We start from the raw sequence: 24,607 nt of genomic DNA on the forward strand, positions 1-24,607 counted from the left end.
CACAATGGATACTGGAATACCGTGTAGTCTCACAATCTCTTTAATGTATAATTTAGCTGGCCTTTCCAGACCGAACCTAACTTTGATAGGTAAAAAGTGTGCCGATTTGGTTAGCCTATCCACTATCACCCACACGGCATCGTTAGAACTGGGAGTCTTTGGCATTCCTGTTACAAAGTCCATGGAAATTTGTTCCCACTTCCATAGTGGAATGTCAAGAGGTTGAAGCGGCCCTGCTGGTCTTTGGTGTTCGGCCTTAACCTGCTCACATACTAGACATTGTGCCACGATTGAGCAATTTCCTTTTCATGTTATTCCACCAATACAATTCCTTTAAATCTCTATACATCTTAGTTCCTCCCGGGTGCACTGTATATCCAGACTGATGAGCTTCTTTAAGAATTTTCTGTTTAATTTCCAAATCCATAGGTACACAAATTCTATTCCGATACCTCAAAGATCCATCCTCATGTATCCCGAATTCAGATATATCTCCTGTTTCTACTGACTCCCGAATCTTCAATAACTGCTGGTCATTACGCTGAGCTGTCTTGATCCTCTCTATGAGTGTCGGCTAAACCTGCATATAAGCCAATTGAGTCCCCGAGCCAAGTACTCGGATCTCTAATTCAAGTTTCCTCACATCTTCCAAAATATATCGTTGGCTAGTAATCAAAGTGGCCATATTTACTATTGACTTTCTGCTTAAAGCATCTGCAACAACATTAGCTTTTCCAGGGTGATAATTAATCGTTAGATCATAGTCCTTCAACAATTCCAGCCATCTTCTTTGTCTCAAATTTAGTTCCTTCTGGGTAAATATATATTTCAAACTCTTGTGATCTGTAAACACCTCGCATCGTACTCCGTAAAGATGATGTCTCCAAATCTTGAGAGCAAAAATCACAGCTACTAACTCCAAATCATAAGTAGGATAATTTTGCTCATAAGATTTTAATTGTCTAGAGGCATAGGCTACTACTTTACCGTGCTGCATCAAAACACAGCCGAGTCACTTCCTTGAAGCATCACTATAAATTGTGAATCCATCATCACCTGTAGGTATAGTAAGAATAGGTGCTGTAACCAATCGCTTCTTTAATTCCTGAAAGCCTCGTTCACAATCTTCAGTCCATTCAAACTTAATCCCTTTTTGAGTTAAGCGAGTCAAAGGTATAGCTATAGAGGAAAACCCTTCCATAAATCGTCTGTAATAGCCTGCCATTTCTAGAAAGCTGCGAATCTCAGAAACATTAGTTGGCTTGTTCCATTGCACTACAGCTTCCACTTTTGCTGGATCCACAGAAATCCCATCTCCGGATATGACATGCCCCAAAAACGATATCTCATTCAACCAAAACTCACATTTCTTAAATTTAGCATAGAGCTTCTCCCTCCTTAAGAGTTGAAGTACACTTCGTAAATGTTCCTCATGTTCTTCTTTCCCTTTTGAATAAATTAAAATGTCATCAATGAACACCACCACAAATCGATCTAGAAAGGATTTAAATATTCTGTTCATTAAGTCCATAATGTTGGGAACCCGCCCATGCCGCAGAAAAATTTCAAAAATTAAAGATGCAGCGGAAGAGGCATGCGCGGGATCAACCGTTCATCGCATGAACGTTGTTTAAAAACCGTTCGTAGATAGATAAGGATTAAAAACTTTTAAATAACATTAGAAGATCAGACTTCACCTTGTGCGGGTAGATGATCACCACAAACTAATGATCGTGGTTTTGGATGAAGGTTCGCTTGAAGCCGTTCAAGTGTCCGGCCTCTACGGGTATCCACACGAAGCAGGAACCGATTCAAACGTTCCAATCTCCCCGGGGTGCTAGTGTTGGGGTATGTGGAGACCTTTGGTGATGAAGAGAATTGAAGGAAAATCAATTCTGCATAGTTTTCTGTCTGGCGGACTGTCGGAGTCGACTCGAGCTTCAGTCGAGTCGACTCGGGAACAGTCGAGTCGACTCGAGGTCTGTCGAGTCGACCCGAGAGGAGAAAGCCGCAAAAACCATGTTTCTGTCTGGACTGTCAGAGTCGACTCGAACTACAGTCGAGTCGACTCGGAGCATCGTCGAGTCGACGCGAGATACAGTGGAGTCGACTCGAGATCGTGCCAGTTAAACTGGAAGTTGTTCAGACGTGCCAGAGTCGACTCGGACTTCAGCCGAGTCGACTCGGGCTCGCGAAAAATCGTACGGACGATTTTCTTTTGGTGTTTTTGGTGGCGTTTCGACGGCTATGATCATCTGAAGGTCTTGAGACTATATATAGGACTCATGAGAGCCCTAGGGTAAGATTATTGGCCGTATATTTGAGAGAGACTCTTGTTTGTGAGGCTAGGGTTCTAGAGAAGAAGAGGATTGGGATCCTACTTCTTGTGCAAAGGGAATTCTGTGTGAATCTCTTGTAGATCGATCGCTTGTGATCGTTCGGGTGTGTGCTATCTCTGTAATCAGTTCATCCTTATTGAGATTTGGAGCGGTGGAGGACGTAGGCTATTTGTAGCCGAACCTCGTTACATTTTTGTGTTTGCTTTGCTATTTTCTTCCTTCTTCTTTCTTTGATCTTTGATAATCCGTTGCGGTGCTCAAGTGTTTTATCCTACTGATACCACGGGGTAATCTTTTGCCCTTCGTAGGCGGAGCGAAGAGGTGATCCTTGAGTCCGGAGTCGAGGGAGCGAGAGAGTGCTTATCCGTTTGTATCTCTCTTGCTTGTCCGACGTCGGTGGCGGCGCTGGTGTGAGTGGGTTCCGGTGCGGGGCGCCGACAACAATTGGTATCAGAGCTATTGGTTATTCTGCAATGGCGGATGAAGGGAAGTTGCAAATTGAGAAGTTCAATGGCACGAACTTCGGGTTTTGGAAGAAGCAAATAGAAGATTACCTTTACCAGAAGGATCTCTATTTACCTCTTGGAGGTAGAGCAAAGAAACCAGAGAAGATGTCCGATGAAGACTGGGAGGTCCTCGATCGGAAGACGCTCGGCACCATCAGATTGTCACTTGCATCCCAAGTGGCATTCAACATCAAAAACGAGAAGACGACGATGGAGTTGATGGCAACATTGTCGCGGATGTACGAGAAACCCTCAGCATCAAACAAGGTATTTCTCATGAAGAGGTTGTTTAATCTTCGTATGAAAAATGGCGGCAGCGTAGCAGAATACCTCAACGAGTTCAATGGACTCACGGCCCAGTTGGAGTCAGTGGAGATTAGTTTTGACGATGAGATTCGGGCATTGCTAATCCTCTCCGGATTGCCTGATAGCTGGGAGGGCCTGGTGATGGCGGTGAGCAACTCTTCGGCAACGGGAAAGTTGATTTTTGATGACGTTGTGGGAGTGCTTCTGAGTGAAGAAGCAAGAAGGAAATCTTCTGGAGCTACGGAGTCGTCTGGAAGTGCACTAAACACCTCTGACCGGGGAAGACAAAAGAAGGACGGTCGATTTCGAAGCGACTCGAAGTCGAGATCCAGCAGGTCTCGAGCACCTCAGAACAAGGGAGCGAAGTGCTGGAACTGCGGGAAGACGGGGCACTTTAGGAGGGATTGCAAATCTCCTAAAGGGAAGCAAGGCGACCACACCGAAGGAGTCAGCAAGGATCTGGCAAATCTTGCTGAAGACGGTGATATGGATGCCCTCGTTCTATCTTTGTCTATCTGTGACGAGTCTTGGGTGATAGACTCGGGCGCGTCTTTCCATGCTACATCCCAACGGAAGCTTCTTGAAGGATATGAGAAGGGAGACTTTGGCAAAGTCTACCTAGGGGATGGAGAGCCTTGCACCATACAAGGAAGGGGAAGCGCGGAAGTGAAGTTGGTTTCTGGATCTTCACTTGAGCTTGAGGACGTACGGCACGTACCTCAACTGCAGAGGAATCTGATTTCTGTTGGACAGTTGGCGAGCCAGGGGTACAAGGCTACTTTCACAGCTGATCAGTGGAAGATATCCAGAGGTTCGTTGACGGTGGCTAGTGGCAAGAAGGTTGGGACACTTTATGTCACCAACGGCACGGAGAACTCTATTGGAGTTGTTGCAGCAGATGTGGACACCAAGTTATGGCATGGTAGACTTGGGCACATGAGTTATCAGGGACTGGAGGTGATGCACCAGTTGGGAAAGCTGCAGGGTCTCAGGAGTGTTGAGATGGACTTCTGTGAGGATTGTGTTCTCGGAAAGGAGAAGCGTGTTTCATTCAACAAAGAAGGTAAACCTCGGAAGCAAGAAAAGCTAGATCTCGTGCACACGGACGTGTGGGGGCCTGCACCAGTTTCTTCCATTGGTGGATCTCAGTACTATGTTACTTTTATTGATGATGCTACCAGGAAGCTTTGGGTGTTCTTCTTGAAGCACAAGTCAGAGGTATTTGGGTTCTTCAGGAGATGGCAGGCGATGGTAGAACTCGAGACAGGAAAGAGGTTGAAATGCCTGAGATCGGACAACGGTGGTGAGTATTGTAGCAGGGAGTTTGAGGACTACTGTGCAGATGCTGGGATCGTCAGGCAAAGGACAGTTCCAGGAACACCACAACAAAATGGAGTTGCTGAAAGGATGAACAGAACAATTAATGAGCGTGCCAGGAGTATGAGGATACATGCTGGATTGCCACAGCAGTTTTGGGCGGAAGCAGTTAACACTGCTGCCTACTTGATCAACAGAGGGCCATCAAAGAAACTTGAATTTGGGATTCCTGAGGAAGCATGGACAGCGAAGAAGATTGATTTGGCGCACTTACGAGTATTCGGTTGTACCAGTTATGTCCATGTTGATTCCAGTCAAAGAAGCAAACTAGACGCCAAATCAAAGAAGTGTATTTTCGTTGGATACGGAGGTCAACAGTTTGGGTACCGGCTTTGGGATCCCGAACACAAGAAGATCATTCGTAGTAATGATGTGGTATTCAATGAGAAAATGCAGCAGAGCACTGAATCAGAAACAAAACCTGTTGAGCCGTGTTTTGTGGATCCTGAAGAGGAGTCTACAAATTCTGGTCAGAAGACTCAGTCAGAGCAAGAACCTGAAGCATTGGCACCCCCTCCACAACTAAGAAGGTCCACTCGTAGTACTCATGGGAAGCCTCCTCAAAGGTATGATGGGACTCTTAGTTATTTGCTGCTCACAGATAATGGCGAACCTGAATGCTTCACGGAGGCATTGGAGGTTGATACCAGGAAGGAGTGGGAGTTAGCCATGGATGATGAGATGAAGTCATTGGAGCAGAATCAAACGTGGGATTTGGTGGATCTGCCCAAGGGGAAGAAAGCACTGTCAAACAAATGGGTTTACAGGCTGAAGGAAGAGCAAGGCGGGAAGAAGCGATACAAGGCCAGGCTGGTTGTAAAAGGATTTCAGCAGAGAGCAGGTATCGACTTCACAGAGATCTTTTCTCCTGTAGTCAAGATGAGTACTATTCGAGCGGTGCTGAGCATGGTGGCAGTAGAGGATCTTCACTTAGAGCAGCTTGATGTGAAGACGGCCTTTCTCCACGGAGATCTCGATGAGGAGATATATATGCAGTAGCCGGAGGGATACATTGCAGCTGGCACGGGTGACTTAGTCTGCAAACTAAAGAAAAGCCTCTATGGTTTGAAACAGGCACCCAGACAATGGTATCTCAAGTTCGATAGTTACATGCTTGAGATAGGATACAGGAGATGTCAGGAAGATCACTGTTGCTACTTCCGGGACTTCGGTACATCTTACATTATCTTGCTATTGTATGTTGATGACATGTTAGTTGCAGGAGCTAGCATGCATGAGATTGCAAAATTGAAGCTGAAGCTGTCAAGAAAATTTGCAATGAAGGATCTAGGAGCAGCAAAACAGATCCTTGGGATGCGGATCAGTAGAGATAGGTCTAAACATATCCTCAGACTATCTCAGGCGGAGTACATCAGCCGAGTACTCAGGAGATTCTGCATGGAGGGTGCCAAACCTGTTGGCACACCGCTGGGTGCCCATTTTAAGCTCTCAAAAGGGCAAAGTCCGAAGACGCGGGTGGAGGAGCTCAATATGTCAAAAATCCCGTATGCATCGGCAGTGGGGAGCTTGATGTACGCTATGGTGTGTACGAGACCAGACATTGCTCAAGCAGTGGGAGTTGTGAGTCGCTTCATGAGCTGCCCAGGCTTGGAGCATTGGCGCGCAGTCAAATGGATACTGAGGTATCTGAAAGGCACTAAGCACATGTCATTGTGCTATGGAGGTTCTGAGATCCGGTTACAGGGCTATGTGGACTCAGACATGGCAGGGGACTTGGACGGCAGGAGAAGCACGACAGGGTACTTGTTCACCTTGGGCAGTGAAGCCGTCAGTTGGATTTCCAGGTTGCAACCAGTTGTTGCATTGTCGACTACGGAGGCGGAGTATGTGGCAGCCACAGAGGCGTGCAAGGAACTAATATGGCTTCAAGTCTTGATGAAGGAGCTTGGGAAGGAACAGAAGGATTGCATGTTATATTCAGATAGTCAAAGTGCAATTCATCTGGCAAAGAATTCAGCTTTCCATTCAAGGACGAAGCATATTGACATACGGTACCACTTCGTGAGGTCATTGCTCGAGCAGGGACTCGTCAAGTTGGAGAAGATTCATACAAGTCAGAATCCTGCAGATATGTTGACGAAGGTCGTCACGGTGGAGAAGCTGAGGAGTTGTTCAGCTTCTGCTGGTCTTCATGCTTGAAGACGTTGAGGAGGCATCGTACCTATTTCACTAGGATGATTTAGTTTCAGTGGGAGCACAGAGGAGAGCCAAGTAACAAGAGGATATACCCAAGGTCTCCAAGTGGGAGATTGTTGGGGTATGTGGAGACCTTTGGTGATGAAGAGAATTGAAGGAAAATCAATTCTGCATAGTTTTCTGTCTGGCGGACTGTCGGAGTCGACTCGAGCTTCAGTCGAGTCGACTCGGGAACAGTCGAGTCGACTCGAGGTCTGTCGAGTCGACCCGAGAGGAGAAAGCCGCAAAAACCATGTTTCTGTCTGGACTGTCAGAGTCGACTCGAACTACAGTCGAGTCGACTCGGAGCATCATCGAGTCGACTCGAGATAACAGTGGAGTCGACTCGAGATCCGTGCCAGTTAAACTGGAAGTTGTTCAGACGTGCCAGAGTCGACTCGGACTTCAGCCGAGTCGACTCGGGCTCGCAAAAAATCGTACGGACGATTTTCTTTTGGTGTTTTTGGTGGCGTTTCGACGGCTATGATCATCTGAAGGTCTTGACACTATATATAGGACTCATGAGAGCCCTAGGGTAAGATTATTGGCCGTATATTTGAGAGAGACTCTTGTTTGTGAGGCTAGGGTTCTAGAGAAGAAGAGGATTGGGATCCTACTTCTTGTGCAAAGGGATTCTGTGTGAATCTCTTGTAGATCGATCGCTTGTGATCGTTCGGGTGTGTGCTATCTCTGTAATCAGTTCATCCCTTATTGAGATTTGGAGCGGTGGAAGGACGTAGGCTATTTGTAGCCGAACCTCGTTACATTTTTGTGTTTGCTTTGCTATTTCTTCCTTCTTCTTCCTTTGATCTTTGATAATCCGTTGCGGTGCTCAAGTGTTTTATCCTACTGATACCACGGGGTAATCTTTTGCCCTCGTAAGGCGGAGCGAAGAGGGTGATCCTTGAGTCCGGAGTCGAGGGAGCGAGAGAGTGCTTATCCGTTTGTATCTCTCTTGCTTGTCCGACGTCGGTGGGCGGCGCTGGTGGTGAGTGGGTTCCGGTGCGGGCGCCGGACAACAGCTAGCTCCCTTGCAGAGATATGTTTTTGATGGCTAATCACCTCCCTTTCAATCAACTCTTGATTGTGCTTTGGGAGGAGGAAGAAGAAGGAGGGATCTTGAAGAAGAATCAAAGCACCTTGCAGCCCTTTTCTTTCCCCTGCGTTGGAATGAAGCCAAGAGAGGAGGAGGAGGCTGCCGCCAAGCTTCTTCTTTATCCACCTTTTTGCTGATGGCGGGCTGAAACCAAGAGGGGAGAAGGGTGGCACCGAGTTGGAAGAGGAGAGGGCTTCTGAGGGATGATAGTGTTATTTTGATGATTAACAAGCAATAATCAAGAGTATGGCTACAAGTAATTCGATACTTCATTTATAAGTCTGTTACTCTCAGTATATTTGTATAAATGCATTTCATTGTTTATTTGGATGAATCTAACCTTGAGTTGCAGCAAAGTGTGGATTGAGTCGATCCCAAGGATGATTGGGTCAACTCTGGCACATCAAGAAAGTATTTGGCACACTTCTGCAAAAAATGGCACCAGATGACAAGTAAGTTGGGTCGACCCAAGGAAAGCATGAGTCGACCAAACCCTCAAGCCTCTCAAAAGACTCAAGAAAACAGTTCTCTGAAAACACTGAGAGGGTCGCCCAAGAGGAAGTTGAGTCGACCCAAGCTTGAGTCGACCCAAACACTGAGAGGGTCGACCCCAAAGGCAATGACAGAATACATGACAGAAAAGGTTCTCTGGAAATCCTGAGAGGGTCGACCCAAGTGGAAGTTGAGTCGACCCCAACTGAACCTTGAGTCGACCCAAAGAAATGTTGAGCTCGACCCAAGTGAAGGAAGGCTGAATGCAAGTTTCTGTGGTTCTGAGAGGGTCGACCCAAGGAAAGGTTGAGTCGACCCAAGTGAAAGTTGGGTCGACCCAAGGACAGGTTGAGCCGACCCAAACACAGGGCAGAAGCATAACGGCTAGTTTCTGCAGAAGTACTTTTGTCCTTCCAACAGTGAGTAACGGCTAGTTTTTGAATTCTAACCATTGGGGCTTGTCCAATGGATGAAGGAAACTATTTAAAGTGCGTTACTATTCATTCAGAGAGAACATCCTTTTGCAAAATATCAAAGAGTACACAAGAAAGACAAAGTGCCCTAATCTTCTTCATCCAAGTGCTTCATTTCAAGAGTCAAAAGAAAGTGGTTGAGCAGATTCAAAGAGTCATTAAGAGCTCCATCATCCTTGAAGAGTGAAGTATCCTTGACAAAGAAGAGAGAAGTCACATCAAGCGATAACTATTCTCTAAACTCTTCTTTGTAATTATATTTGTTAGTAATTCTGCTCATCTAGGAGCTTAAATCTTCTTACTTTGGTTATTAAACTCCTTGTAAAGGTTAGTTGGTTTAGCCCGCAAAACCAACGGTATACGGTTGATTGGGTGAACCCGTAAACACAATTGTAAAGGTTCGTTGGGTGAGCCCAAAAACCAACATAGGTTCGTTGGTGAGCCCCGTAAAACCAACATAGTTTTGGTGAACCCGGAAAACCAAAGTGTAAAGGTTTTTTGGGATTGTGAGCCCGAAAAACAATCAACTGTAATCTGCGGGATTATATGAATTCCCAAGGGGTCGCTTGGGGAGTGGACTAGGTGCTTAGGAGAAGCACGAACCACTATACTTCTTGTTGTTTGTATTGTGATCATTATTTAATTCTACTAACTCATCAATTAACATAAGTAAGATAGTTAAAATTAGAGAAACCAATTCCCCCCCCCCCTCTTGGCTTGTCACCTTGGGCAACAAGTGGTATCAGAGTAAGGTGCTCACAATAGTACTTATTGATCTCACATCAAGAGTTAAAGATCATGACAACCCAAGTGGGATATTCTATGATGAGGGCAATCCACAAATAGACCTCCTCTATTTAATGGCACAAATTACACATACTGGAAGCTAGGATGAGGATATTCATTCAAGCTTTAGACTATAAATTATGGTACTTATTACTAGAGGACCTCACACACCCACACTTAATATAGAGGCACTATCATACCAAACCAGAAATGGATTGGAATGAAAGTAATAGAAGATTAGCACAATTAAATGCAAAAGCAATTAATGTACTTTACTGTCATTAGATGTAAGTGAATTTAATGAATATCTACATGCATCCCTTCCCCTTCCCCCCCCCTTGCAAAAGAAATTTGGGGACAAACTTGAGGTCACTCATGAAGGGACTAATCAAGTAAGGAGTCAAAATAAACTATTAGTACATAAGTATGAATTGTTTAAAATGGAATCCACTGAGTCCATAACTGATATGTTTTACTCATTTTAACTGAAATTATAAATGGGCTTAAGAGTTTAGGAAAGTCTTATACTAACTCTGAATTGGTGCGAAAAATTCTCAGATCTCTACAAGAGTTTGGGGAGGCCAAGGTAACTGCAATTCAGGAAGCTAAAGGACCTCAACACACTGCAATTAGAGGAACTTCTAGGATCACTCATGACCCTGAGTTGACCCATGAGGCAAAATTCAGAAGAATGAGGTCAAGAGAAGAAAGACCATTGCCCTAAAGTCTACCACCCTAAACAACAAACTGAGTCCGGAAGATTCAGATGATGATGATGAATTTGATGAAGAAAGAATGGCTATGCTTGGAAGAAAATTCAGAAAATTCATGAGGGGTAAGAAGTAGATTTCATAAAAAGAAACCCTTCTTCAAAGATAGCTCAAGCAAGAAAAGGGTAAGGACAAAGAAAAGAAAAAGAAACTGCCTATTTGTTATGAGTGTAACAAAACCGGCATTATAAGATAGATTGCCCGGAATTAAAGTGGATGGCAAGAAAACTAAAAAAGAAGAACTTCATGCTGAATGGAGTGAAAGTGAGGAGTCAAGTTCGGCAAGAGGAAGATCATCAAGAGACGGCCCAAATATGTCATATGGCAATGACGATGAGGTAGATTCTGAACTTGAATGTGATTTTACTGTTGATGAATTACATGATGCATTTTTAGAACTCATGGAAGAACATAAAAAAACTAATCAATAAAAATAAAGTTCTAAAAGAAGAAAATCAATCTCTTATCAAAGATAAGTTAAAACTATCTCATAACTATGAAACATTAAGTAGGAAACTCACAAATGAAACCAAGAATCTAATTGCTGAAAATGTCAAGTTAAAAGAAGATGCTGAAAAATATAAATCCTTAGTAGATAAGTTTACACTTAGTTCTACCAAATTAAATATGATTCTTGAATAGTCAAAAAGCTGTATATGATAAGCTGGATTAGGATAAAACAAATAGGATACAAAAATACTTAAAGAACATTTTTGTAAAAGCTAAAAATGAAAATATTACTTGTCATTGCTGCAATAAATTAGGACATAAAGCATATGAATGTAACTATAGAAAGTCCAGTCAAAACAAATTGAGTAATAATTATAAGCTTAAATTCAAGAAAGTTTGGGTTCCAAAAGGAACATCAATACTAACCCTAAAGGACCCAACATAGTTTGGGTACCTAAAGCTCTTTCTTGATCTTTATTGCAGGGGTCTTGCAGCTAATAAAGTGGAAAAATGATGGTATCTAGATAGCGGCTGTTCAGACACATGACCGGTGACGTAGATCAATTTGTCACCTTGGAATCTAAGAAGGGTGGAGTAGCAACCTATGGAGACAATGGAAAAGGGTATATCATTGGAAAGGATAAAATTTTCATTACTCCATTTACTTTCATAGAAAATGTCTTATTAGTTAAGGTTTGAAACATAACCTACTAGCATAAGTCAATTTTGTGATAAAGGATTTAAAGTCACATTTGAAGCATCTGTATGCATAATCACAAATCCTAAAGATAATAGCATTGTACTTGTAGGACAAAGGCAAAGAAATATTTACATGGTAGATCTTCATGATTTAGGCAAGAAAAATGGATTATGCTTAATTACTAATGAAGAAAAGAAAAATGAAACAAGTTGGCTTTGGCATCGTAGACTAGGACATGCTAGTATGGAATTAATATCAAAATTAGTCAAGAAGGAATTAATAAAAGATGTGCCAAAATTGATTTTTGAAAAGGACAAAATTTGTGGACCATGCTCATTAGAAAAATAAACTAAATCATCCTTCAAATCAAAGAATATAGTATCAACAACTAGGCCTTTTGAACTCATACAATGGATCTATTTGGACCCACTAGAACTGCGAGTCTAGGAGGGAAGAAGTATGGACTAGTTATAGTAGATGATTTTCAAGATATACATGGGTTTTATTTTTGGCACATAAGAATGAAGCATTTTCAGAATTCTTGAAACATTATAATTATATCATAAATGAAAAGAAGCTCACCTTAGTAGCAATTCGAAGTGATCATGGAACTGAATTTGAAAATCAACACTTTGAAGAATTTTGTAATAAAACGGTATCTCAATCAATTTTCAAGCACCTAGAATGCCTCAACAAATGGAGTTGTTTGAAAGGAAAAACAGGACCTTGGCAGAAATGGCACGCACGATGTGTTCGAGTCAAAATCTTCCAAAGTACTTTTGGGCTGAAGCTAATAAGCACTGCTTGCTATATTCTAAATCGGGTTTTAATATGACCAATAACCAAGAAAACTCTTATGAACTTTGAAAGAAATAGAAACCAACCGCTAAATATCTTAGAGTATTTGGATGTAGATGTTTCATTTAAACGATGGCAAGGAGGATCTTAAGTTAAATTTGATGCCAACAGTCAGATGAAGGTATCTTCTTAGGATACTCCACATCTAGCAGGGCATACAAGAGTATTCAATAAAAGAACTCTTGTAGTCGAAGAGTCAGTTAATATCATATTTGATGAGTCTGATAGTGAGTCTGCTAGGAAAGAAAATATTCTTGATGATGATACAGAAATTATTAACTTTGAAAAGTTGAATATTGATGACGTGCCAATTCAAGATAAGGGAGATGATTGCGTGCCACCACAATCTCAAAACTTGCCAAAGGAATGGAGGTATGCATATGGACACCCTAAAGACTTAATCATTGGTGATCCATCTCAAGGGTAAGAACTTGATCCTCTCTAGAAATTAAATGATTATCTTGCTTTTGTTTCACATTAGAACTAAGACTTATGAAGAAGCTGAAAAAGATACCAATTGGATAAATGCTATGCAAGAAGAATTAAATCAATTCAAAAGAAGTAATGTATGGACATTAACTGAAAGACCAAAGCATAACTCTGTAATTGGAACAAAATGGATCTTTAGAAATAAATTAGATGAAAATGGGTTAGTTATAAGAAATAAAGCTAGACTTGTAGCTAAGGGATACAATCAAGAAGAAGGATAGATTTTGATGAAACATTTGCTCCTGTAGCTAGATTAGAGGCTATTAGATTACTTCTAGCTTTGCATATTTCATGGATTTCAAATTGTATCAAATGGATGTAAAAAGTGCATTCTTAAATGGTTTTATAGAAGAAGAAGTATATGTAGAGCAACCTCCTGGTTTGAGAATCATGAATTGCCAAATCATGTATTTAGATTACATAAGGCATTATATGGATTGAAGCAAGCACCTAGGGCTTGGTATGATCGATTAAGCAAATTTCTGCTTAATAATGACTTTAGTAGAGGAAATGTAGATAAAACACTGTTTCTCAAAAGAAAGGACGAAAATCTATTAGTGGTACAAATATATGTAGATGACATAATCTTTGGTGCCACAAATGATACTCTTTGCAAAGAATTTGCTGATTTAATGCATGGAGAATTTGAAATGAGTTTGATGGAAGAACTAAGTTTCTTTCTAGGATTACAAATCAAACAAACTAAAGAAGGTATTTCATTCATCAAACTAAGTATACAAAGGAAATACTAAAGAAGTTTGGAAATGAAAATATAAGGGAGTAGGCACTCCATGAATCCTACTAGTAAGCTAGACAAAGATGAAAAAGGAAAGAGTATTGATATTAAGCATTTAATAGAGGACTAATTGGATCCTTGCTCTACCTTACTGCTAGTAGACCAGACATCGTATTAGTGTAGAAATATGTGCTAGATACCAATCAGATCCTAAGGAGTCACATTTAAGTGCTGTTAAAAGAATCCTTAGATATTTAAGAGGAACTACGAACATGGATTATGGTACTCAAGAGACTCTTGTCTAGATTTGCTTGCATACTCAGATGCTGATTTTGCTGGATGCAAATTTTAGATAGGAAGAGCACTAGTGGAACATGTCAATTCTTAGGAACCAACTTAGTATCATGGTTTGAGCAAAAAGCAGAATTCAGTGGCATTGTCAACAGTGAAGCTGAATATATAGCTGCTGGCAGTTGTTGTGCTCAAGTACTATGGCTTAAGCAACAACTAGAGGACTATGGAGTTAAGCTAGATAATATTCTATTAAGTGTGATAATACTAGTGCCCATCAACCTTACTAAAAATCCCGGTTCAGCATTCTAAAAGCCCAAACACATAGAAATAAGATATCATTTTAATTAGGGATTATGTGCAAATGAAACATATGTATTGAGCAATATGCACTGAAAAATAATTAGCCCGACATATTCACAAAACCCTTGAGTGAAGATAGATTCTGCACGCTAAGGAGGGAATTAGGCATATATGATCCTTCTATTGAAGAGATATAAAAGGGAGCAAGCAGTCTCATGATACATTCCTCCCAATTCTAAAACCCATGAAACATGAAGTCAAAATTGTCATATATAGATTCCTGTAACTTCATGTATCATTATCCCGGATAAGAATTTGTAAGGATTGGAAGCAAGGAAAAATTTTTAGAAGCAAAAAGGAAGAGAAAAGAAAAATTCTGAACTTGGGTCGACCCAACGTTGAGTCGACCCAAGAAAATTCTTGAGTCGACCCAAACCGTCGGGGACCACCACTGTTAAAGGGGGACCCGTGAGCTTTTTTAGGGCACTGTTTGCCCTTGTCCTCTGTCTAAAAACTCTATTCCCCACCTCTCCAAACTCCTCCAATCAACTCCAAACGCTAGATTACTTCAAGATCTTGGAGAAATGGGACCCAAAAGAGCCGTAGCCAAGAGATCCGGGAGAGTCTCACGGATCCAACGTGAGGAAAGAGAAGCTACAGAGCCATCTACAGTGTCTCACAACGTGAGGCACGTGCAGAGCCCACCTCCTCCTCCTTCCCCCTCAGTACAACTTGCAAAGTTTGTGGGGAGACCGGTTACAACGGAAAGAAGGATCCATTCCGAGTTCTTTGATCAAGAAGGGTTCCATTTGGGGGAATGGGATCCGAAGGCAAGGTTGGGAGTATCTTTGCTCCCTCGATGTGGTGATTCTACCCCGGACTAGTTCGGGAGTTCGATGCCTTCCCTCAAAAACTGGAATGGGAGGGCTCATTTCGGAAGTTCGAGGAGTTAGGGTTCGAGTTTCCGAGGAGAGTTTGAGTGAGTTGCTTCATCTCCCCTGCGAAGGAGCAACTCCAGAAAAGCCCAGAAAAACAAGATGAGAGCCCTGCAGTTGATACTTGAGAATGAAGACTTCGACTTTTCGGAGAAGGTAATAGCGAGCTCTCTTTCTGCAGAAATGAGGTTGTTGCTCAGCATCATAAATAGGATTCTATTTCCGAAGAGCGGGAGATTTCGATCTCATTACATGAGCGAGATTCTAGTAGTGATGGAGCATATTATTCAGGGGTATTCCCTGAATCTCCCGGCCATGATACTGAGGCAGATGAGGAAGGTGATCTGCAACTCCAGAGTATCCCTGCCTTATGGTATGATACCTCACCTTGATCTTCCGACAGCACGACATATCTGTCGAGGGGCGAGATCTCCAGGCATCTGTGTTCATACTGATACATACACTTGCACGATCACTTATTCGCATGGGTTATGAGAAAGTGAACGGGCAGTGGGTTCATACTGGAGCAGGATTCAGGGTGATGCACCAGAGGGTGATGCACCAGATATTGGAGACCCTATCCCTGAGGATGAGGAGCATATGGATCATCCTACTACACCTTCAGAGGCTGGACCATCGTCATCTGTTCCTGCGGGAGATACAGATGAGTTCTGGAGTAGGATGACAGAGCTTATGTCAGCTCAGGCGAGGACTATCACTGATGGGCTGACGAGCAGATTAGACATCATGTCTGCTGAGATCAGTGATCTGAGGGAGCAGATAGGAGCTCTACGGAGAGAAGAGAGAGACTCATGGACCATCCGTGCCACAGGCTGCTGAGTCAGAGATTTCGGCATAGAGTCATCCAGCTCATCGTGCTCCACGCCAGACTCAGTCTCATCAGGCTCGACCTCCCTCGCCACGTACGCTAGGAGGATGAGGACTAGATCCAGCCATTAGATACTCCCTAGGCTGATATTAGTATTTCTGTTTAGAGCCTAGGATAGGTATCTAGTTCTCATATGTATTTGTGTTTATCATGTATTTTGAACTTTGATTGAGGAACATTGTATTTACTTTTGTTTTTGGCATTATTGTACTAAAATGTTCCTATTTTGATCAATGAAGTTGAATGTTTGTTACTTATTATATCTATTCCCATGCAACCTATTTGATGATAACAAAAGGGGGAGAAGTAAAGAAAGAGAAATAAGTTGCGTAAGAAAGAGAAATAAGTTGTAAATATTGAAAATTATAATGGAAAAGCATATACATTTAAGGGGGAGCAATTTGTAATAATGAAAATGATCAAATCTAAAATTTCTATTGAATTTCAGAATTTGGCACATAGAATTTCAGAATTTAGCACGCACCTTTCACACCTCGATACATAACCTGAAACTCATGCTTTATCTCAAATTTTTGGAGTTTCATCTTTAATGAAATATAAATGAAAGGGGGAGCAATTCAAAAAGTCAAATTGGAAACATTTGAATGACATAGGGGGAGACTTCACTCTCATATTTGAAAAGCTGAAATTCAGCAACTTGAGCCCTTTTAAAAACTGATTTTAAGATAAGTATCAATAGGCTCATACTCTATATTTGTAATCATCAAAAAGGGGGAGATTGAGGATGATAGTGTTATTTGATGATTAACAAGCAATAATCAAGAGTATGCTACAAGTTAATTCGATACTTCATTTATAAGTCTGTTACTCTCAGTATATTTGTATAAATGCATTTCATTGTTATTTGGATGAATCTAACCTTGAGTTGCAGCAAAGTGTGGATTGAGTCGACCCCAAGGATGATTGGGTCGACCCTGGCACATCAAGAAAGCATTGGCACACTTCTGCAAAAATGGCACAGATGAACAGTAAGTTGGGTCGACCCAAGGAAAGCATGAGTCGACCCAAATCTCAAGCCTCTCAAAGACTCAAGAAAACAGTTCTCTGGAAACACTGAGAGGATCGACCCAAGAGAAAGTTGAGTCGACCCAAGCTTGAGTCGACCCAAACACTGAGAGGGTCGACCCAAAGGCAATGACAGAATACATGACAGAAAGGTTCTCTGGAAACCCTGAGAGGGTCGACCCAAGTGGAAGTTGAGTCGACCCAAAGAAATGTTGAGTCGACCCAAGTGAAGGAAGGCTGAATTGCAAGTTTCTGTGGTTCTGAGAGGGTCGACCCAAGGAAAGGTTGAGTCGACCCAAGTGAAAGTTGGGTCGACCCAAGGACAGGTTGAGCCGACCCAAACACGGGCAGAAGCATAACGGCTAGTTCTACAGAAGTACTTTTTGTCCTTCCAACAGTGAGTAACGGCTAGTTTTTGAATTCTAACCATTGGGGCTTGTCCAATGGATGAAGGAAACTATTTAAAGTGGCACTATTCATCAGAGAGAACATCCTTTTGCAAAATATCAAAGAGTACACAAGAAAGACAAAGTGCCCTAATCTTCTTCATCCAAGTGCTTCATTCAAGAGTCAAAAGAAAGTGGTTGAGCAGATTCAAAGAGTCATTAAGAGCTCCATCCATCCTTGAAGAGTGAAGCATCCTTGACAAAGAAGAGAGAAATCACATCAAGCGATAACTATTCTCTAAACTCTTCTTTGTAGATTATATTGTTATATTTGCTCATCTAGGAGCTTAAATCTTCTTACTTTGGTTATTAAACTCCTTGTAAAGGTTAGTTGGTTAGCCCGCAAAAACCAACGGTATAGGTTGATTGGTGAACCCGTAAAACCAATTGTAAAGGTTCGTTGGTGAGCCCGAAAAACCAACATAGGTTCGTTGGTGAGCCCGTAAAACCAACATAAATTTTTGGTGAACCCGGAAAACCAAAGTGTAAAGTTTTTTGGATTGTGAGCCCGAAAAACAATCCAACTGTAATCCGCGGGATTATAGTGAATTTCCAAGGGGTCGCTTGTGGAGTGGACGTAGGTGCTTAGGAGAAGCACCGAACCACTATACTTCTTATTGTTTGTATTGTGATTTGTTTAATTCCACTAACTCATCAATTAACATAAGTAAGATAATTAAAATTAAGAGAAACCAATTCACCCCCCCCTCTTGGCTTATCACCTTGGGCAACAGCTTCACTTATCATTAGGGCACCTCCTTTCAAAGCCTTTTAAAGGCATCTAGGGCTCCTATTTGGTTTAGTCCAAATCATGAATCAATTGGGTTCAATCTATGCTAGTCCTAATCCAATTAGAACTTTGAATGAACCATGACTCAATTGAACTCTTCAATCCTAATCTAATTAGGAGTCATCTTGATTCATTGGATTAATAATTAATTGGGACTTAAGAAATCTTAATCCAATTAGGAACTTGTTTAATTCTAGTCCTAATCCAATTAGGACTCTAATTTGAATTCAAAGTCCTAATCCGATTAGGACTCTAGGAATCCTACTCCAAGTAGAAATCTAAATTTAATTCAAAACTCCTAATCCAATTAGGATTGTAGGAATCCTATTTCCAAGTAGGAATCCCAGTCCTACTCCAACTAGGATTTCCAGTCCTAATCCAATTAGGACTCTAGGAATCCTACCCGAAGTAGGATTTGTGTTTAAGTCCAATTAAATAATTTCCTTTGTTTCCTTCTTCAACTTCTTATCAATCAAATTGATTACTCGTGATTCATAATCACTTTTCAACCATCGGATCGGTCAATACTTCTAGTGTGTTTGACCCCATAGGTTCTATTCTGACTGGTAGTGAGATATATTAATGATCTCTATCACAATATCATTGAAAACTCCTTTCAATGGGTTGGAACGATTCCAACTCAACTCGTTAGAGTTTATCGATCATCAAGATAATCCCTATGAGTTCCCACCATCCACCAAGTGACACCTAGTAAGCATGTAGTGGGCTACCCAGCAGAATGGAATGATGAACCTCTAGGTGCAGTTAACATGTGATACAGTCCTACTATCGTGGATCCCTACAGGACGAAGGTCATGGACAACTCGTCAAACCCCATCGTCTGTCATATGTCAAGATTTATTCGACTCGAGTTCAATAGTGGAAAACTCTTTTTCACTTTATATTACTGCCCTGGCCAAGGTCTTAGAACTCAGTCTAACAAATCACATAGGATCACTCCTCTTCTATCAAGGTCGATAGATTCCTTATAGGTGCATACCCTACTCCTACAGTGAACCTACTGGCAGCCAATCTATACTGCATGGACCCATATGGCTAGAGACCATGTATGTGTGCAGTCAAACTACAATAACCTCACTGTGAGTAGCCGAAGCACCGCAGGTCAAAGGACCAGTCACACTACTGCAACATCAAGCAAGTCACTGACGACTGGATAGACATCCAAGTGATTTCTTGTCTTGGTCACGCTCAGTACCCTTGTTCTCTAACAAGCACCTGCACTATCACTTCAGTGTCCCTACACTGTGGACTCAAGTCTCGTCCATCCAGAAGGAAAGTAATTGTGCACTGATCGATCGATCACCGTCCTCGTGATGATCCATTGATCAGGAGCATTTAGAAATTAATCACCAATGATACATGGCTCAAATTCTTAACTCTTGAGAATATGCATCATCATCTTATTAATTTCTTGGACGATTCATAGACACATAAACAATATGAATGAAAAGATGCCTTTTATTTATTCAATAATAAATAGTCAAGTACAAAATTATGTCCCTAGAATTAAAAATGTGTCAGCCAAATTGGCTTCTAGGCATACATCTAACAATCTCCCACTTGCACTAAAAGCCAATTGGTCATATATCTAGGCCCATCTTCTCAAGGTGGGCTTCAGTCTTTTGTCTGACTCAGCTGCTTAGTGAACGGGTCTGCCACGTTGTCCGCGGAGTCTACTCTCTGCACCTCGACATACTTCTTCTCAACATAGTCGCGTATGAGGTGAAAGGCCGCTCTATATGCTTGAGACTTCTGATGAGACCTTGGCTCCTTAGCAAGGGCTATGGCGCCATTATTATCGCAGTAGAGTGTTATGGCATCTGATGTCATCACGTCCAACTCTGCAATGAATTTCTTGAACCAGAAGCCTTCTTTAGCAGCTTCAGAGGCGGCGATGTATTCAGCTTCCATAGTAGAATCAGCAATGATCGGTTGTTTAGAACTTTTTCAATTCACCGTTACCACCATTGCACAAGAACACATATCCAGATGTTGACTTCCTGTCATCGACATCAGTCATGAAGTCTGAATCTGTGTACCCTTCTACCTTTAACTCTGATGATCCTCCAAAGACCAAGAATAAATCTTTAGTTCTTCTCAAGTACTTAAGAATATTCTTCATAGCTGTCCAGTGTTCTTCACCTGGATTCGACTGATATCTGCTTGTGACACTCACAGCAAGAGCTATATCAGGTCGTGTACACAGCATGGCATACATGAGGCTTCCTATTGCCGATGCATAGGGTATCTTGCTCATGCGTTGAATCTCTTCAGATGTGTTGGGGCACATCTTCTTGGAGAGATGAATTCCATGCCTTAAGGGTAAGAGACCCCTTTAGAGTTTTCCATGCTGAACCTTTTCAGCACTTCCTCTATGTACATCTTCTGTGATAGGCCAAGCATCCTTTTAGATCTATCTCTATAGACCTTTATTCCCAAAATATAGGATGCTTCCCCAAGGTCTTCATGGAGAACTCTTTTGACAACCAGACCTTGACCGAGGTTAGCATGGAGAATATCATTTCCTATCAGGAGATGTCGTCCACGTACAGTACGAGAAATACGACAGCACTCCCACTAACCTTTTTGTAAACACACGGTTCCTCTTCGTTTTTGATGAAATCAAACGTTTTGATTGCGTCATCGAAACGAGTGTTCCAACTCCGAGATGCTTGCTTTAGTCCATAGATGGACCTTTGCAGCTTGCAGACCTTGTGATCTCCATCACTGGAAGTGAAACCCAAAGGCTGTTCCATATAGATATCTTCATCAAGATGTCCATTCAGGAAAGCAGTTTTCACATCCATCTGCCAGATTTCATAATCATGAAATGCTGCAATGGCAAGCAATGTTCGGATGGATTTTAGCATGGCTACAGGTGAAAAGGTCTCCTGATAGTCAATGCCTTCGCGCTGACTATACCCTTTCGCCACTAGCCTTGCTTTATAGGTCTCTACCTCTCCATCCGAACCTATCTTCCTTTTGTAGATCCATTTGCATCCAATAGGTACAATACCTTCTGGTGGATCTACTAAGGTCCAGACTTGGTTGGAATGCATGGAGTCTAACTCTGACTTCATAGCTTCCAACCAATTCTCGGAATCGATATCAGATATCGCCTCGTCGTAGGTTTTGGGATCCTGTATGTGATCCCTATCTCCCACTAGGAAACATTTCCTCGGTATCCTCTTCTAGTATACCTAAGTATCTATCGGAGGATGGGAGACCCTACTAGATCTGTGAGGTGGTTGAGGGACATCGTGTACTGGCTCTGTTATGAATGGGTTCGATAGGATCCATGACTCGTTGCTTTTCAGAGACTTTCTCTTCAAGCTCAATTTTCCTCCCACTGCCTCTATCAAGGATAAACTATTTTCCAAGAAGATGGCATGACAGCTCACAAATACATTGTGATCCTCTGAGACGTAAAAATTGTATCCTAATGACTCTTTAGGATATCCCTATAAAACGAGCACTTATGGTCCTAGCCTCTAGCTTGTCCGCCTGTAGTCTTTTGACGTGGGCCGGACATCCCCAAATCTTGAGATGACCAAGACTTGGTTTTCTTACCATGCCATATCTCATACGGTGTGGTAGGAACAGATTTAGAGGGAACTCTATTCAGTAGATATACTGCAGTAAGTAAGGCATCTCCCCAAAGAAACATAGGTAAATCAGTGAAGCTCATCATGGACCGGACCATATCCAATAGAGTCCGATTTCTTCTCTCTGACACCCCGTTGAGTTGAGGTGTACCCGGAGGAGTCCATTGTGAGACTATGCCATTGTCCTTGAGATAGTCCCGGAATTCTCCACTAAGGTATTCTCCTCCTCGATCTAATCGAAGAGCCTTAAGGGGTTTTTCAGTTTGTTTTTCTACTTCATTTCTGAACTCTTTGAACTTTTTCAAAAGATTCAGATTTGTATCTCATAAGATACACATACCCATACCGTGAATAATCATCGGTAAAGGTAATGAAGTACGAATAACGTTCTCTGGCTTGCACATCGAATGGGCCACACACATTTGTGTGTATCAGGGTAAGTATTTCAAGTGGTCCTCTCCCCATGTCCTACAAAGGGTAATCTAGCCATTTTTTCTTGAAGACAGGACTCACAAATTGGATATGACTCGAAAGTCAATGAGCCGAGAAGCCCATCTTTATCCATTTTGTTCATTCTATCTTCTCCAATATGGCCAAGCCTGAGGTGCCACAAATATTTTTGGTTTATCTCATCCCTGGATCTCTTGGATCCTTTGGCACTCACTTCTTGCTCAGACACATTTACAGATACATCCATATGCAAATGATAGAGACTGTCAATCATAAAACCACGTGCCGACTATTTTATTTTTGAAATAAATTAGAAACAGCAGTCTTTGTCAAATATAAAAACTATGACCTTCCTGTGCTATGACATGAAACAAAAATCAAATTTCTGCTAGCAGTAGGTACATAATAGCAGTCTCTAAGTAATAAACTAAAACCAGACGGTAGACGCAGATGGTAGGTGGCACAAGCCACAGCAGCAACTTTTGCCCCGTGCCAACCCGAAGGATTACCGCACCTTCCGCTAGCCTTCTACTTTCCTTTAGACCCCCTGCCATGGTAGTGCACAAATGAGCATAGAATCAGAATCTATAACCCACTAGACAGTAGAAGAAACCATTAGATTAGTTTCAATTATGAGCAAGTCTATACTTCTGTAGGTTTGTCACCTTTTGAGGATGATAGTGTTATTTTGATGATTAACAAGTAATTATCTAGAGCATGCTATAAGTTAAATTGATACTTCATTTATAAGTTCATTACTCTCAGTACATTTGGTTTAATTGAAAATATATATATGGCCTTGTTCATTTGGATGAATCTAACCTTGAGAATGAAGCAAAGTGTGGATTGAGTCGACCCATAGGTTGATTGGGTCGACCCCGGCACATCAAGAAGTCATCTGGCACACTCCTGCAAAAATGGCACAAATGAACAGTGAGTTGGGTCGACCCAAGGTAAGCATGAGTCGACCCAACCTCCAAAGAACCTCAAAACACAACAGAAGAATGCTCTCTGGATTTACTGAGAGGGTCGACCCACACAGTGGTTGAGTCGACCCAAGCTTGAGTCGACCCAAACTCTGAGAGGGTCGACCCAAAGGCAAGACAGAAAGACAGACAGAAAACGGTTCTCTGGAATTACTGAGAGGGTCGACCCAAGAAGAATTTGAGTCGACCCAAGTGAACTTTGAGTCGACCCAAAGAATGGTTGGGTCGACCATGGAAGGAAGGCTGAAATTGAGGTTTCTGTGGTTTCTGAGAGGGTCGACCCAAGGAATGTTTGAGTCGACCCAAGTGAAGGTTGGGTCGACCCAAGGACAGGTTGAGCCGACCCAAACACGGGCTGAACATAACGGCTAGTTGTGCAGAAATGCTTTTTGGACTCCCAACGGCTATAAACGGCTAGTTTCTTCAATCCAACGGTCAGAAAGGACTATTTGGAGGTTGGAGAAGTATTTAAGAGGGAGTATTCATCAGAGGAAGCAAGCTTTTGAGAAAATACATCAAGTGCATTCAAGAGAGAACCCTAGCAAGGCAAGCTTCATCCAAGTGCTTCATTCAAGAGTCAAAAGAAAGGGGTTGAGTAGATTCAAAGAGTCATCAAGAGCTCCATCCTCTCTTGAAGAGTGAAGCATCCTTGACAAAGAAGAGCAAAGCGACTTCAAAGCGATAAATACTTTCTAACTCTTCTTTGTAGTTCATATTGTTTCATATGCTCATTTAGGAGTTTGAATCTTTCCTTTTGTTATTAAACACTTTGTAAAGGTTCGTTGGTGAGCCCGCAAAACCAACAAAGGTTTTTGGTGAACCCGGAAAACCAAAGTGTAATAGGTTCGTTGGTGAGCCCGCAAAACCAACAAAGGTTTTTGGTGAACCCGGAAAACCAAGTGTATAGGTTCGTTGGTGAAGCCCGCAAAACACAAAGGTTTTTGGTGAATCCGGAAACCAGTGTATAGGTTTGTTGGTGAGCTCGTAAACCAACAAAGGTTTTTGGATTGTGAGCCCGGAAAACAATCCAACTGTAATCCGCGGAATTATAGTGAATTCCCAAGGGGACGCTTGGGGAGTGGACGTAGGTGCTAAGGAGAGCACCGAACCACTATATATTGTTGTGTTTGTGTTGTGCTTGTGCTTACGTTTATTCTTGCATCATCTTCTATCTTTGCACTAGTTTAAATCATTCAAATAGTTTAAGGAAGCATCCACCGCACTTAATTAGAAAACGTTTAAAGCACAAAATTTAGAAGAACCAATTCACCCCCCCCCCTCTTGGCTTGTC

The 24,607-nt window shown here is 42.0% G+C and overlaps 1 protein-coding gene across 1 annotated transcript; it reads right to left on the minus strand.

Moving 5' to 3' along the window:
• Positions 1–1,012: 1,012 nt before the first annotated feature.
• On the minus strand, positions 1,013–1,522 carry LOC120106370 (uncharacterized mitochondrial protein AtMg00860-like). Its single transcript, XM_039119374.1, has one exon. It carries the CDS (start codon positions 1,520–1,522, stop codon positions 1,013–1,015), a length of 510 nt encoding a protein of 169 aa, XP_038975302.1.
• Between the last annotated feature and the right edge of the window lie 23,085 nt (positions 1,523–24,607).

This window comes from Phoenix dactylifera, unplaced genomic scaffold (genome assembly GCF_009389715.1).
Source record: "Phoenix dactylifera cultivar Barhee BC4 unplaced genomic scaffold, palm_55x_up_171113_PBpolish2nd_filt_p 000538F, whole genome shotgun sequence".
Taxonomy (NCBI): domain Eukaryota; kingdom Viridiplantae; phylum Streptophyta; class Magnoliopsida; order Arecales; family Arecaceae; genus Phoenix; species Phoenix dactylifera.

Bases quoted from the DNA above. Each gene is read 5' to 3' on its own strand.
- LOC120106370 (XM_039119374.1), bottom strand. From the start codon at position 1,522: ATGAACAGAATATTTAAATCCTTTCTAGATCGATTTGTGGTGGTGTTC.